Source organism: Falco cherrug, chromosome 12 (genome assembly GCF_023634085.1).
Source record: "Falco cherrug isolate bFalChe1 chromosome 12, bFalChe1.pri, whole genome shotgun sequence".
NCBI lineage: Eukaryota > Metazoa > Chordata > Aves > Falconiformes > Falconidae > Falco > Falco cherrug.
Window position 1 is genome coordinate 4,758,592 of NC_073708.1, and position 15,874 is coordinate 4,774,465.

Sequence of the window (15,874 nt, forward strand, 5' to 3'; positions counted from 1 at the left end):
TGTAAAGGGTACCACCACCAAAATGCATCCAATGAGATGCTGCACACCTGCTAGGAACCCTCCCGGGATCTTCTGGTGCTCCCAGTAAAGTCAGGCCTTATTTGACAACATCACAAAGCAATGCCACAGGTACGCAGGGTTTTGAGTTACGCTGCAGGTACGAGTTTGTTGTAAGAAAGTAGGTACATGGATACAAAGGAACAGAAAAACAGCTGTGAGAGGTATCCCAAGTATTTCATTTTTGCCCTGATCCATGCACTCTGGAAAGCTAGAAGCATTTCAGTGTACGAGTCCCATTCTCTTGCCAACACCAGGAACACAAGACAGCAGTATTTTGATCAGGAACAGGAACAGGGGGCAGCAGAAGGAATGGCCCACCTCTCTCTAGGGGAAATGCACAAGTATACACAGTGGCAGAGCACCACATTTTTTTGTTTATCAAAGGCAAAGGGAACAAACCCATTCTTCCCAAACCGAACCAGCAGAGCACCCTCTTTCCTACAGAGACACTTCTGGTCTCTGTTTGGCATGCAGTAAATGTGCCAGCTGCACAAAAAAAAATACTTCTTACAGGGGAGTACTTTATCTTCAATACAGGTTTGGATTTTGTTGTTTGTGAATATATTTTAAGGAAATGTCAGGACCAGGAGAGGATTAGTGAGAGTCTGTAGCAATCCGGACCTCCTCGAACTTCATAGGATAGAAGACAACAGGCAGGTATGTGTGCATGAGTTGTGAGTAGCTAGTCCCACGGTTTTTCAAAATAGGTTGTGGAAGATCCAATATACTAAAAAGGGCAGAAGAAACCCAGTATCCTTGAGGGCAGGTTGTCTCTTCAACGTGAAAAAGCAGTTCACAGCAGTCAGACCCCAAAAAGGGGCCTGAGACTCACAGGAATGAGAGGTTCTCTACCAGAGATGTCCATGAAGGAGCAGAATAGGAAGACTGAGAAGAACAAGATGAAAACAGTGAGCACCGAGCTTTTTGCCTTTGTCTGGGGCTAGCCACAGGAGCAGAGGGGGAGGCTTACTTTGGAACACACGCCCAGGTCTTCTTTAGCTGATAGATGGGGCTGGACTGCAGCGCTGAAATGATGGCCCTCAAGGAAGAAAAATTCTTCAGGATCCTACATGCCTGTGAAAGGAGCGGTTAGAAATATAGGAGCATTAAATGTCAGCATTACGAATACATTAGTGCTCTTCTGTTTGACCGGTGTCATGCTTGCTACACATTCTCACTGCTAAGCGGGCAGCTGTACAAATATTGAGCATCAGAAATATCACTCCCCCCTCCAGCCACCAAATATTTTATGGGCTTTTGGCACTTAAATCTTGTTTTCCTCACTTTCATGTATTTGGGGTGATGTTGCAGTGTTACAGCTTCCAGTTCTCCTAGTAAAAATAAAAGTGAAACCGAGTCCATGAAGCCAGGCTAAAAAGCATAAATGTTACACTTCTTAAAAACCTCTTTATATTTACCAATCCCTTTTACCCTTCAGGGGAAAAACCAGGCTTCGCCTCTTTGTATGTGGTATTTAAAACATAAACCCTCAATCGTCTAAGTGTCAATTAAAAACAAAGACACGCAAAGGAATAACCTGTTCTTCAAGTATGTGCACACTGTTAAAGAGAAAAACCTTCCCAGCTCTTCCAGAGTTGGGATCAAATCCTAACAGACAGACTGGTTCATAGACATTTGCCACGCAGCTTCTCTGCGGCAAAAGCTTTGATGGAAAAGGATACCGAAAACCTTCATTTTCGAAAAAATAGCAGAGATTCCTAGCAAAGCAGATGGAAGCAAAGAGGAGGGGGAAAGTCTGGCCTGTCATTTTTCAAGGAACCCCTGCAGATCTGTTGGTGGCTCATGAACCGGAGCATGGGCACCACAGACCTCAGAAACTCTTGCAAACACAAGCTCTCCCAAACAGGTGTCTGTACATGCAAATTCAGCAGCCAAAACCCGCCAATTTGCCTGTTCTATGTGGACAAGAACATACTCAGACTACAATTCCACTTCTGCAAAGTTTTATGGGGCTGATTATTACACTAATAACGCTGATTACATAAAGGAGCCTTACAGCAAAAAGAGATGCAATTTATTTCCTATGTAGGACTGAACAAATGTAAAGCCAACTTAGCATAAACAAAGGTCAGACCTTAGTATGTCAACAACTCAGTTCATGAGTTGCATTAAAATTGACTTAACAATTAAAGCCAGTACATTTACTTCCATTTATTTACTTTAAAAAAAAAAGAAATCTTTTGTGCAACTCAGGAGGCTACTTTTAACAAAGTGTGGCTTAAGAAGACTGACTGGGCAAACAGCACATGAAGCACGTTGGCAGTTAGGCTATAAAAAGACAAAAATCAACATCATGTGGTAGGGCACGCAAGACCTGAAAACTGTTCTTGCATGGTTCAGAGCCAAAGAAGCCATGTAACAGCTCTTTCTCAGAGACTGAGACATTTAAGAACAAGACCCTTCTTTCTTTATGTTCAACGTGAAATTCAGGCTGGGGAGAACACTGATTACAGGCACAAATGCTCAGCATTTCTTTTTTTCAAATACAACAGGAGTTTGGACTGGAGGATCCAATCTGGAACCATCTTGACTTAATTGTACGTTGCATAATTTAAAGCACATTAGGAATTCAATATTGGATTTTGTGTTCTCAACGGTTTAACTGACTGCAGACTAAACTTTAGCAAGCTTTTGTTAGTATATCAGAAGAATTTTTAAGACTGGTTTGAATAACTTTGTTTCATGCTGTGTCCTTCACAAGGGGAAAACCAGAAAGAATCCTGTGCAGAAGCAACTGATTTAAAAAAAAAAATTACGCATAACAGGATATTAATGATGTAATTTTTATTTATATTTTTAAAGAATATATTGTGTGAATGAAATTGGCTGCTCCTGGTCAGGAACTTTAGATCTAAGTGGAGAAGAGAAGTCTGGCAGCTAGAAAAAGTGTCTACTTTATCTTGTAAACCAAGAAACTGGATCCAACAGTCACGAACAGATAACAAACATGGAACTCCATGCTGCTAAGGTACAGAGTTAGTTGTCAGTGAATAACTGCACTTTAATGAGTGGATTATTTTCTAATTCAGGCATCAGGCTATTCAAAACACTCATTTGCATGCAGAAAGCAAGCAGCTTGCTTAGAAGTGGGCAGCTAAGTATATATGCAACAAGCTGTTCTACGTGTGCAATTATTTCGTAGAGCGTGCGCATGCATTTTTCATGTGCCTAGCTAAGACTGGAGTATTTAATTATGTGTATAAATTGAAGTAAAGGGAGAAGTCCTGAATCAACAGAGGTGGAGAACAAAGTTCTCTATCCACAGAACAAGCATGATGAGTGTGGTGCCTGTCCTGGCTTCCCCAAGGCTGCCTGCTGCCCCGCGATGATCGGACTTGCTCGCCCAGGCTGTCCCCTTGAGCTGGTACCCTCGCCACCTAAAAGATCTGCACACAGAGACCAGGAACCAGCCTTCCCGATCCAGCCACACAGGCTATAAAGCAGGCATCAGATGGTAACAGAAACGAGCCGACGTAAGTGCCCGCAGAGAGGTGAAAGGCTGCTTCCCCACACCCGCTTCCCCAACCGCGGAGTTGCCAGAGCTTAGTGCCAGGACGGACAACGCGGCCTCTGGAAGCACAGAAGTGCACGGCCAAGGTCGGGAAGCCCCTGTGTGGCTCGAGCTTTTTCTGACTGCTCATTTTGCAGAGCTCAGGAAGAATCTACTTGATCCTTAAAACAAAAGTCATCACACGTCCATAAGAAAGTGCTCTAAATGTTCCCTTCAAAAGGGCGATCTGGTTTACTGCCAGCTGCCCAGCACTCTGAGGAGAGTTAAAAAGATTACAGTAAAATATTAAAGATCAAATCTAAGAAATCAGCAAACCGCAGTTACGTAAAGAAGGCCTGCAAAACACTTTCACACAAAGCTCTGCTACGAGATCCTCCTAGGAGCTATGCTAAGGCACGTGGGGGACAGGGAGGGGGTCTGCGACAGCCAGCATCCCCTCGCCAAGGGCAACCTAGTGACCTCCTACGATGGGGTAACTACATCACAGACAAGGGAAGAGCTATGGATGTGTATCTGGACTTCTGAAAGGCCACTGACATGCTCTTCCACAACGTCCTCCTCTTTAAATTGGAGAGAGATGGATTTGACGGGTGGACCGTTCGGTGGATGAGGAATTGGTTGGATGGGCATACCCAGAGGGCAGTGGTCAATGGCTCAATATCCAGATGGAGATGGATGACAAGTGGTGTCCCTCAAGGGTCCATACTGGGACCAGTACTATTTAATATCTTCATCAGTGGCACGGACCATGGGATGGAGTGCACCCTCAGCAGGTTCGCAGACACCAAGCTGAGTGGTGCAGCTGCCATACCTGAGGGACAGGACGCCACCCAGAGGGACCTGCACAAGCTTGAGAGGTGGGCCCATGTGAACCTCACGATGTTCAACGAGGCCAAGGACAAAGCCCTGCACCTGGGCAGGGCCAAGCCCCAGTATCAACACAGGCTGGGGGCGGAAGAAATCGAGATTAGCCCTGCTGAGGAGGACTTGGGGGTACTGCTGGATGGAAAGATGGACATGAGCAGAAAATGGGTGCTTGCAGCCCAGGAGGCCAACCATATCCTGGGCTCTATCAATAGCAGCATGGGCAGCAGGTGGAGGGAGGTGATTCTGCCCCTCGGCTCTCCCGACACCCCACCTGTAGTACTGTGTCCAGCTCCGGGGTCCTCAGCACAGTAAGACAAAGACTTACTGGAGCAGGTCCAGAGGAAGCCACAAAAACGACCAGAGGGCTGGAGCACCTCTGCTGTGGAGACAGGCTGAGAGAGTTGGGCTTGTTCAGCCTGGAGAAGGCTCTGGGGAGACCTTACTGCAGCCTTTCAGTACTTAAAGGGGGCTTGTAAGAAAGATGGGACAAACCTTTTATCACCACTTGTTGCCATAGGGCAAGGGGTAATGCTTTTGAACTAAAAGAGGGTAGATTTCGATACAAGGAAGACATTTCTATACAGTGAGGGTGGTGAAGCACTGGCACAGGTTTCCCAGAGAGTGGCAGATGCTCCATCCCTGGGAACACTCAAGGTTCGGTTGGACGGGGCTCAGAGCAACCTGACCTAGCTGAAGATGTCCCTGCTCATGGCAGGGGGGTTGGACTAGATGGCCTTTAAAGGTCCCTCCCCGCCCAAACCGTTCTATGATTCTACAAGAGAAAGGAATTGAAGCAAAGAGTAAAAATGCGTTAGAGAAATGTGTGAGACAAGGATCAAGCAGAAAGGTAAGGAGATGGGCAGGCTGGTACCGTATTGTAACTCTCTGTATTTTTTCTGATTGCTGCTTGCACACCTCTTGCCCCCTTCCAAACCCAGCTGCTTTGTATACCCGATATAAACTGTGAATAATTCAGCAGGCAAATGACCTTTCAGCCCCAAGAATCTTTCAAATCAAAAGAGTACAAACAATTACTTAAAAGTTTTTCCATGCTAAACAGGCTACTGCAGCCTGGAAGTAAGTTAGTTTTGTCTGCACTTAAACGCAGGACCTTGTGTTTACTTTACTTGCACATATACACACACCTATATAAATGCATGAAAACACAACCACTTGTGCTGTCTTCCACCACCCCTGATGTCCACTGCCACGGTGTCCATAGATGCAAGACAGGGAGCAGATGCTCACTGGCTGAGCAGGAGCAGCTGAAGGCAGGGAAGCGCACAGCCTGTTCTGACTGCGCCACTGCCAGTCCTATTCCACCCTCGTTATCCTCTGAAAACAAGCCTAACCTTCGGATGATGCCAGCCCTCACTTTACTTCTTTCACTGATGTGAGCAGTGTTTTCTTCCTAGGGAAGTGAACTGGTCGAATTTATACCTATCTTATCACAAATGTTACATTATCAAATATACGGCGCACCCCATCTGCAAGGCACAGGATCTGCCCTGCCCGTTAATTAGCACTCCCAGCCCTGTGAAGAGAGAAACATCAACCCCATTTCCATGGTGGGGAAGGAACTCGGGAGAGGAAGGGCAATACTTCATTTGCTATTACAAATAAATTCAGTCAAAAATAGGAAGAATTAGAGCTAAGATGGTCACTGGCCTGGGACCAATGCATACAACCCCCTTCTCCCCTCCCAGCTCCCTCACTCCGAGGCACCCGCACAAGAAACATTGAACAGTCTAGAACAAACGATTTACATGTGCAACGAGAATCCACTTCTCAACGATCTTGGCTCTTTGCTGTGCTTTGAGTTCCTTCCTCTGCAGGATAGTGCTGATAACACACGAAGTAACTGCGTTGAACTGGGAGACAGTGGCTTTGACGGTGAGTGCCACATTTTCTTTCTTATGCCTTTGAGACCAGATACTTCCCAAGCACTGGTGGGGCACAACTTTCTTGAAGAGTATCTGGAGTGAAGCAGAAATGTCAAAGTCAGCAAGATTCTCCTAGATCTCTACTGTCCACAAGAAGAAATGCACATTTACTAATTGGACCTAAATCTAATATGGCATTAAAAGGTAAATATTTGTTTTCTCTAAGTTTTAAATATGAACTTTAGCATACTCTCTATAGGCTTGATGCCCTAAAACAACTGCCAGCTAAAAGCCCTGGGAAAATAAGAGACACCTTTTTATCAGTTGCATAACCAATGGGAAAATCTTTTATATACAAAAATGTGGAGGAGATTGATACAGACAAACCAAATCAGAGCACTAGAGTTAAGAGCACATATACATCTTTAGGCCAGGTAGCAATATAGTCAACACGAGCTATTTCTCAGGTGTCAAATATTAAACTTTGCAAAAAAGGTTACACAATACACATTCACAATTTAAAAAAAAAAAAAAAAAAACAAACCAAAAAAACCCCCAAACGTTCAGAATGACAGAAGGAAAAAGCCCAACGAACAAAGCAAGTTTGGATAAGTAACCAGAGCTGTGTTCTGTGTCCCAACAACAGACCTGGTCTGGAACACTATACTTCTATTGACATAACTTTTAGTACATATGCTCTACATACGGCATCCATATATGTCAACTGTTCTGCCACCAGGTCTTCTGGGAAAAGAGAGAAATCTTCTGGACTGCTCATCTCCAGTTCCTCCTCTTCGTATAGGTTACAGCAGGAACTTTTAAGGAACACATCTGTCCAGGATGGAAAACACGACTTAGTCAATTTATACAGCAAACAGTGAATCAAAGCAGATGTTCGTTTACTTTAAAACATCACTGTACACATTATAGCAGAACACCCAAAGGGTCCTGTCTATTGTAATGGCTCCATGGTGCTGCACATTTTAGTGAGAAAGATGATGACCAGAAGATTAAATTGGCAAAGAAAAGGTGGAAGAAAAAGAAATAGAGAGAACTGAGCTGTTCGGGGTCTCTTACTGGAGAAGCAGCTTCATCCATTCACTAATCGTTCTTCTGAAAGAAAAAACATCACCACCACCCCAACAAAAATTCTTTATTAACATGGCAGAATTTTGCTGATCTACTTCTCAGTATTTATGCATTTTATAGTCGGGGGGTGTGGGGGGGTGTGGGGGGGGGGGTGTGTGGCAGGAAGCGCCAAAACTGCAAGGGGATGAGACTGCAGTTATATCTCAAAAATATTGCATTAGGAATGCTCTTATATCCAGATTTCATCTCCAATGTGTGGAAATTAAAGGGGATATTAAATTGCTTGGCACCCTTTGTGGCTACATGGACTATATTGAAGAGAGCTTATTCCAGCATCCCTCACCTTCCTGCTCTGGACATTTTTCCCAGAAAAGTAAATACAGGGAGCACCTACAGCATTCTGCTAAATGCTTCTCCTAAATTTACTCTGGGCAGCAGAGAAGAGGTGAGAAAGGAGAGCTGTCCTCATCGAGGGACCCAATCCAGAGCAGCAGGGAAGGTATTTCCAGATGTTCCCATGTCACCTTTTGGCTCCCACAGGCTGGGAACAAAGCCACATTAAAACACAAAGAAATATGCCCTTGTTTTCCATCGTAGAAGAGAAAGTCAGAAAATCCCTGAACATAAATCCTCTTCCTAATCCCTTTTACCATAGGGTGACTCCGTAAGAAGAGAGGGGAAAAAATGGACTTGTTGAAGACAAACAACAGAAGCGCTGAGTTTACTACTAGTGAGATTTCATTAACAAAAACAAGCAGCGTGCTTCAGAGTATGTTACACAATACTTCATACCCAGTTAAAGCAGAAGAGACATAAAAGCAACAAAAGCAGATAAAGTGATACTTCGTCATTTCTTTTTTAAATACTTCATTTTTCCTTTCTTCGTTAATTAGTAAAACCTAATAATCAACGTAAATTGCTACAGTTTTGATGCAACAAATTATAACTACAGGCTGTATCCACATTTCCATCTTTATATTCCAATTGCACAATTTATTGACAGAGATAAAGGAGATAAATGGAGACCTCTGCTCCAGTATTATTTTTCTGTGGGTGTTTTGTAGCAATACACATAATTAAAGGAATTTCTACTGAACTGTTTAAATTCACACTTTTTTCTCTCTCTTTTTCGCTATGTAACTCCTCATTTTCCTTTCAGCTCTTGGAATTCAACTGAAAATCCTCATCACTGAGTTGCAACTCTACTCAAAACCTCACAGTGCCCTTAAAGTCAGGTCCTGAAGTGCCTACGCAACATTTTCCTTTTTTCATGCTTCTTTTTCCCCTTTCTCTCTCACACTCATAAATGTGCAACCAGTCTTCTCCCTACTCTCCAAGAAGCTGGAATCCTCTTGTACTCAAGTGCCTCATCATCTTTTCAAATCACTCAGATCCATTTAGCCCTCTCCAAGCTCAGCTGCCCTCTTGACTTCGCCGAGACCGGCCACTTGCCCCTTCTGAACCTGCACTCTCTGACTCACCTCGCTTTGCATTGCTTCAGCTACAAGAATTGAGTTTTTATCCATGTATCTGGCACGGCAATCTAGCCTACTGGCATGGCTGATGGAAGCAGTAAAGGGAGGTCTGATTACACAAATCAAACTGTAGAATTAGGACGCAATTTTGTAAATTCATGGCACAACAGGACTGCTTTAGAACAATAATTATCAGTAGGTCTTGACTGCAGACAAAGAAATCTCTGAAATGAACAAAGATGGAGCTCTGATATTCCAAAACTCTCTTCTGCAGACCCCACAGGTTAATTTCATTCTCCTCCTCTTATTTTGTTCTAATTAACAGCCTCTATTCTGCAACAATTTGGAAAATGTTACCATTCGAACCGACCCATCTATTACTCAATAAAGAATTTTTTCAACTATTGCTTGAGGAAACAAATGCAGAAGCAAGGCGGCTGGGAACTTCTATTCACTTTGAACAACAGCTGAACCCAAATATAGCTCTCGTCAGCTTTCTTGTCTGACCTGGGGGAACCAAACCCAGGAAAGGATATCAACAGAAAGATACCAGCAATCCTGGTCACTTACCTGGGTTCAATAAGGAAAACGCCTGAGCCCCGCGTGGTACTGCTTTTTATGTGCGTGTTAATGACAGTTAAGCTGGCATTTCACAGTATTATGCATTGACATGGTATTTCTGGAATATCCGGCAGACATCATTTTTATGGGATGAAATAGGTTTTTTACTGCCATTTCCTTTATCCTTTATTACATGAATCATTCCCTCTCGTCCCTTTACTAAAGCTGGAAGTCGATTCTACTTCTCATTCACACACTACGTGAGCTCCCATGACTTTTCAGCTTATGCCAGAGGAAGCTTTATGACCAGGATAAGGGTATATGTCAGGCTTGACGCTGCACACAGCGTATTTGTGTTACTACAGTTCGCTATTGTTTCAGTAGATTGTGACCCCCAATAACGTAAGTTTTTCCTCTGTCCTTGGATACCAGCAGCCAGCCACTCAGAGAGGAAAAAACAGCCACAGACACTTCCTCTGGCATGATGGTAACTAGGAAGAAAAGCTTAATGACAACAAAGCTTGTGACCCAAGCTCTATTTCGTTGCAGCTCTGTATTTTGCATGTTGGTTTGGGCTTTTCTTGGGGTGGGAGGGTGTTGCAATGAGAAGACTAGCTAAAGAGCAGCTGTGCGTTTTAACTCAGCGACATGGGAAGTGCACTAACAATTAACCACTTAGCTGCCACAGCATTCTTAAATCTTTGGCTTAATATTAGAGAAGTGCTGGATTTCCTCATCCACCCTAGAATGAACAGGCACAGGCACCTATGCAGTACGACTATTTCATCCTGCACAGAACCTGCAACCTTATACAGAGATATTTTTTAAAAAAAAAAACCAAAGCAAAAAACAAACCACAAGAAAAAAGTCACTGGTGAGCCTCACAAGATTGTCAATTAGCATAAGAGTTGATGAAATGTACTCCACATAAATCCCCGTGGTACCATACAGTCTGGGAGAACAGAACAGACAGACAGAAGGGGAAGGTAACTTACCGTCATTTTCCACTTCTTTCCTTTGGAACTGCTCCAAGAGGTTCTGAGCCCTTCTCTCCAGGTCAGAGCCATCAATATTCTTCTTCAGGTAATCCAGCAACTTCAGCAAACACGGGTACTCAGGTGGCTCTCTGAAATCCTCAGAGCACTGATCAAGCCATGCTTGTAAGATGGATGTGACAGCACTAAAAGCGAATAGACAGAGAACACACTGGTTGTATACAGCATGCATTGATGCAATCATACGTATCTGCATCTAAGACAACAACAAAAACACAGAGGTATTCATACCCCATGTGAAGGCAGTATAAAGACTTCTTGAGCCAGGAATTTAATTTGTTCTTTTTATGCATGGAATCTTACTAAGATATCACTCAGATTTTACCAGGGACTTCAGTGAAGTTACTCCTGATTTGCGCTCCTAAGAGTGGACACAGTTATAGCACCATAACGCAAGCTAATCAAGAATCAAACACCTTTGAGCTATATTGAGACACTTCTATTAAATTCAGGATATCAAGTAAGGATAGATAAAGCAATTAAGGTAACAGAACAGAACAGACTATTTCAGTTGGGAGGGACCTACAACCACCACCTCGTCCAACTGCCTGACCACTCCAAGGCTGACCAACAGCTGAAGCACGTTCTTAAGGGCATTGGCCAAGCGCCTCGTAAACGTTGACAGGCTTGGGGCATCGACCACCGCTCTGGGAAGCCTGCCCCAGTGCCTCCCACTGGCCATAGCCCAGCGCCCCAATCCGTCTAGATCCCCCTGCAAGGCCTCCTGTCCCTCAAGAGTCACCTGCACCCCCCGCCTTTGGTATCGTCAGCAGACTCGTTACGGTGCATTCAACTCCTGCCTCGACGGCTGACAAACATGGAACAGCCTGAGCCGAGAATGGAGCCCCCAGGAAAACTGCTGGTGACCAGTCGCCGGCCAGACGTAGCCCCGTTCACTACGACCCGTTGAGCTCTGCCCTTCAGTCAGCTCTTCACCCAGCACACCACCAACCTGCTCATCCCACAGCTGGGCAGCTGGTCCAGAAGGATGCTGCGAGGGTCAGGATCAAAAGCCTTACTAAAATCCAGAACAACTACATCCCCCGCCTTCCCTTCACCCCCTGGGCTGGTGACCTTATCACGCAAGGGTATCGCACCAGTTACACAGGCCTCTCCTCCTGCGAACCCACGCTGGCTGTGCCTGATGACTGCGTTATTCTAAAGAATAGAATAAATTCTAAAGAATAAATGCCTTTCAACAGTACCCAGTATGATCTTCTCCCTAATTTTTCCAGGTGCTGCAGCTAGACTAACAGGTCTGTAGCTCCCGGTCCTTTTTTCTCGTTACACTGACTCCTGCTTAGGGGAAGCAGAGGACGCTGCTTTTTGGCAGGTAGTCACCGTGCTGCTGGGTGCCTGCCTGTCTGGAAACAGATATGCTCTGGCACCCCTCGCCATCAGCTAGGCTGACTGTTTTCACCTGCTTAAATCCCCCGCACTGCCGGGTGCAGGCTCCGTGCCTTGCTGTCTTGTCCAGTCAGCCAGTCTGGGGTCAGTGGCTGGGGGAAAGCCCCCGTTCACCTCTCCTTGTCCACATGTATCTCTCTTTGTGTGTCCTGCCACTGCTTGCTGCCACCGCTGCTGGTGCTCCCTGCACTGCTCCAGCACCCGTTGCAATCGACAGTAACAGAAACAGCCCTCTCCCAAGGGTATAAGGTTTATCTGGGATAAAACCAACTCATTCTCTATTTACCAGCATTCATTACCATCCTGCTTCCCAGTATTGCACTGTCAAGCCAGCAAAGCAAGACTCCCAAATGACCTTGGAGTTATGCTTTGTTTAATCAGTTGAAGTATCTTTGCTTAGCTGGACCGTGACTATGTCTGAATAACTACCAGACCAGAGCAGGACAGAATTTCTTCATTCCCTTTTCTGCCAGTGGGAAAAGCTGTGGCCCAGCAAGGCTGCAACATTTGCTCTGTTACCGCTCCCTGGGACGTGGGGGGAAAATAGCAAGAAGGAAACAAGGTATTCATGGCTCCTTCAGGGTAGCAGCTCCTACCTTCAAGGTAGAGGCTAAATTAAACGCTTCCTTTGATGCCCTTCCTCTCATCAACCGCTGCTGCCAAGTCTGGGAACCACACCGAAGCTGCATATTCCTCCACACTGTATTACCATTATTCTGTATCATAACGTTATCTGCCGTTCTAGTAGAAAGATTGCCTGTTCATGAAACCTTGGGTTCTGCAAAAAGAGCGGTCTAAGCCTGAACCTAAGCCCCACGAGCACACACAGTTAGCGCGATTGCCTCATCCGTGAAGATAAAGCCCTAATCGTGGCACGTGCGGCATGGGCAGCACCATGCTGCCGGCGCTCAGTATCAAGCTTCAAGTGTCAAGATAGCTGAACCCAGAAGACAGGCTGCTCTTGCTAATCTTAGGATGAAATGCGTAACAAAAATGTATCAGCAGCATCTCGGTTTTTACCCTTAGCCCAAAGACAAGGAGGGGCTGTCAAATTATACCACGCAAAAAGGTAGCTTGGTCATGCTGGCAGTACAGGAAAAGGATGTTTAAGGAATCCAGTGCTACTGTGACCTTGTTTAGGAAAGTCATCCCGGACTTTCTTTCACATATGCAGCTAAAAAGACACCAGCTGCAAAGAACTGCCCGTGGGCAAGCCCTCTACAGAGTGAGAGGGCCAAGGGAAACGAGAGGCGATGGATCAGCGTGGCTTCCACCCTGGCTGAAACAGAGGAAAGCGATCTGTTTATTTTTTCTGATTTCTGAAGTTTTTAACCCACACCCACCTATCAGATTGGTAGTTAGATACCACGTAAACGTATGCTTACAGGAATTTCTTTAAATATTGTCTTTGTGGGAATTTTTCATCATTTCAACTTGCTTTTCTAAGAAAGTAAGACTTACAATTTATGCTATGGTTTTCCAGAGAGAACTTACACAATGTTGTTTACAAATCTCAACTAAGTGTGGAAAAATTGGAAGCAGCCTGAAAAAAATAACCAAATTTCTTCAAGTTTCAAGAAAATTCAAGCCTGGATAAAAAATAATGATCAGTTTATTTTTTTCTGCTGCAGGAAAACTGAGAGCTTTGGTTGTTCATAGCAACATGCTGGTAAATCAGCATGTGTGTTTTGGTGCAACAATTGGCGCCAGCCGTAGTGTGCATTACAGGCTGGGAAGACACAGACGGCATATCTAGTATCTTAAAGAGAATTTTGTTTACCTGGGTTGACGGAGACATTAGGGAAAAGGACTTTGGTGTGTGGTCACATAACATGACACACTGGCTGTGGCCACTGTCTCATGATCACTTGTTGTGGTGTTTAGAGTAGGACGTAACATGAGAGGGGGGGAAAGCCCCTTGTTCCAGAATAAAAGGCACAATAAACACCTAAGACTCCTGAGAAAAAGAAGTCCCGAAGTTTTCCTCTGCGACACTGAAACCATCCCTGTATTTCACATCTCTTCCAGCCCGTAGTTCCAAATGCTGTGGCAGGCACAAGAGGTGACTTACAGCTACTGCTCTCATGGAAAGCCATGGAAGATGTTTAGGAGGGAAGAAACACAGTTCTGTAGCGGCAGCAGATCTTACGAGCTCCACTGCCATCAGAAAAACAGCTGAGACGGCCAAGTGACAACAGCCCTGGTTTGCAGCAGGTCCTTAGGGCTGTGCTGCGTAGTTAGCCATGATATCAGCCCTCTGATGGCCACATTTTTCACACCTACAGAAACCTTCCCCAATACCAGCTCCAGCAACCCCATTTCCCAAGACCTTCATGCAATACCAGTACCTCATACCCTCAATGCTATTCCACAAAGAGAAGGGCCATGCCCTCGGTGAAAACCTCTAACCACGAGTATCCAGTTAGAGGCACCGATGGGTCACCTCAAAGAGCATCTGTGCCCTGCGCTCAGGACAGCCAGGCACTTCGCTTTTAAAGTTCAAACCCTGAAAAACATGGATGATGTGGCTCTGGATCTAGCACGTTAATAGCTGCAAAATGGGAAGGGACAAGCACGCCAGAAGGTCCTCTCTTTCCTCAAGGTATGAGATCACGAGAGGAGTCCAAATATGAACACGGATTTCACAGGCAGACAAGAAGGAATCCAAAAGTCAACCCAGGCAGCTCTCGTATCAGAGCTGTGTAAAAATACCAGCCCATTTGTTCTACAGGTAGGGAAACCACAGCAATACCTGGTTAACTCAGCTGCTCAGTGCCAGTCAAAATAAACCAAGAGTTAAGAAAGAGTAAAGACAGTTTCTCCCATGTCCCTTGTCTCATCTTAACCATATTGGTGCTTCCTCCAAACTCCATTAACTTTTAATCCCATACAGATCTCATTTTACAAGTCCCATCAATTTTAATCTGTTGTTTCTTTCTCTGGTATTGTAGCAACTTTGAAGTTCTAATTTGAATGTTTGGAAATCTGCCAGTAATACTATTTGGTTAGGCTTGTGGACAGGAGAAACTCTTAGAATTACAGGTCTAGAGCTACAAAAACTATTTACAACCAAAAATTAGTGTGCAAACACATTCTGGATTTCAGATTTCACTGCAAACATGAGACACAGATTGTGCAGTTTGGAAGACTCTCTGCATTTGAAAACCATTTTGGTTTTCAAATTTTCACAGTTCTGCTCAGACAAGCTTCCACCACATATGCAACAAGTATGGCCTTCAGAGTTCACTCCAGTGGTGGCCAAACTTGTTATGTGGAGCTTCAGGACCACTTTTCTCAGTCAGGACAGGTGTCACACCACAGCCAGTGCTCCACAACCACCGTGGCAAAGCCAACAGTGCCAGCCCAGCTCCACATCCCAAGGCACAAGGAAAGCCACAACAGAGAGATGCCCATAGCGATGCTCCAGAGCTCTGGCTCCATCCTCCCCTCTCCTCACATTTTTGATCACCCTCTCTAGCCCCACACATACCCAGAACACTGCATCACAGCAGCGCTTACACTCACAAACACCACCGTCCTGCGTCCACAGTATTTAAATTTCTTTTCCACCACAGGGAGGGGAACACTGCGCCTCGCTCCATGCCCTAACCGTGTATTGCCTCCTGCTCCGTGGCCCTTTTCCCCACCCACATCACAAAGTCGCCACCACCAAAACCTAGGCTGGGTATTCTTTTCTTATGAACATTTACCAGTTCAGCAATAACCGGGAAGAAGGAGCCTCTCCACAGGGTAAGTTCTTCTTAAAATACTGTTCACACAGTCTTTACGCTAAGCTCAGTGTCCAGAGGCTTGGTTGATGATCACTTTCATAAGCTGAAGAATAAACAGAGTTTAAGACAGACCCAGTCTCCCAGAGCAGGGTGAGGAGTTCACAGCTGTTCCAGACACTGATTTTTGCCAGCAAGATCATTTCAGTCAAGAGGG

The 15,874-nt window shown here is 45.0% G+C and overlaps 1 protein-coding gene across 1 annotated transcript in view; it reads right to left on the reverse strand.

Moving 5' to 3' along the window:
• RGL1 (ral guanine nucleotide dissociation stimulator like 1) overlaps positions 1-15,874 on the reverse strand; it is a 79,213-nt gene that overhangs the window by 16,466 nt on the left and 46,873 nt on the right. Inside the window, exons 5-8 of the mRNA XM_055725109.1 lie at positions 10,463-10,647; positions 7,049-7,173; positions 6,226-6,435; positions 1,031-1,134 (exon numbers count right to left, since the gene is read on the reverse strand). Of these exons, the coding sequence (XP_055581084.1) occupies positions 1,031-1,134; positions 6,226-6,435; positions 7,049-7,173; positions 10,463-10,647 (624 nt within the window). The remainder of the gene's footprint in view (positions 1-1,030; positions 1,135-6,225; positions 6,436-7,048; positions 7,174-10,462; positions 10,648-15,874) is intronic.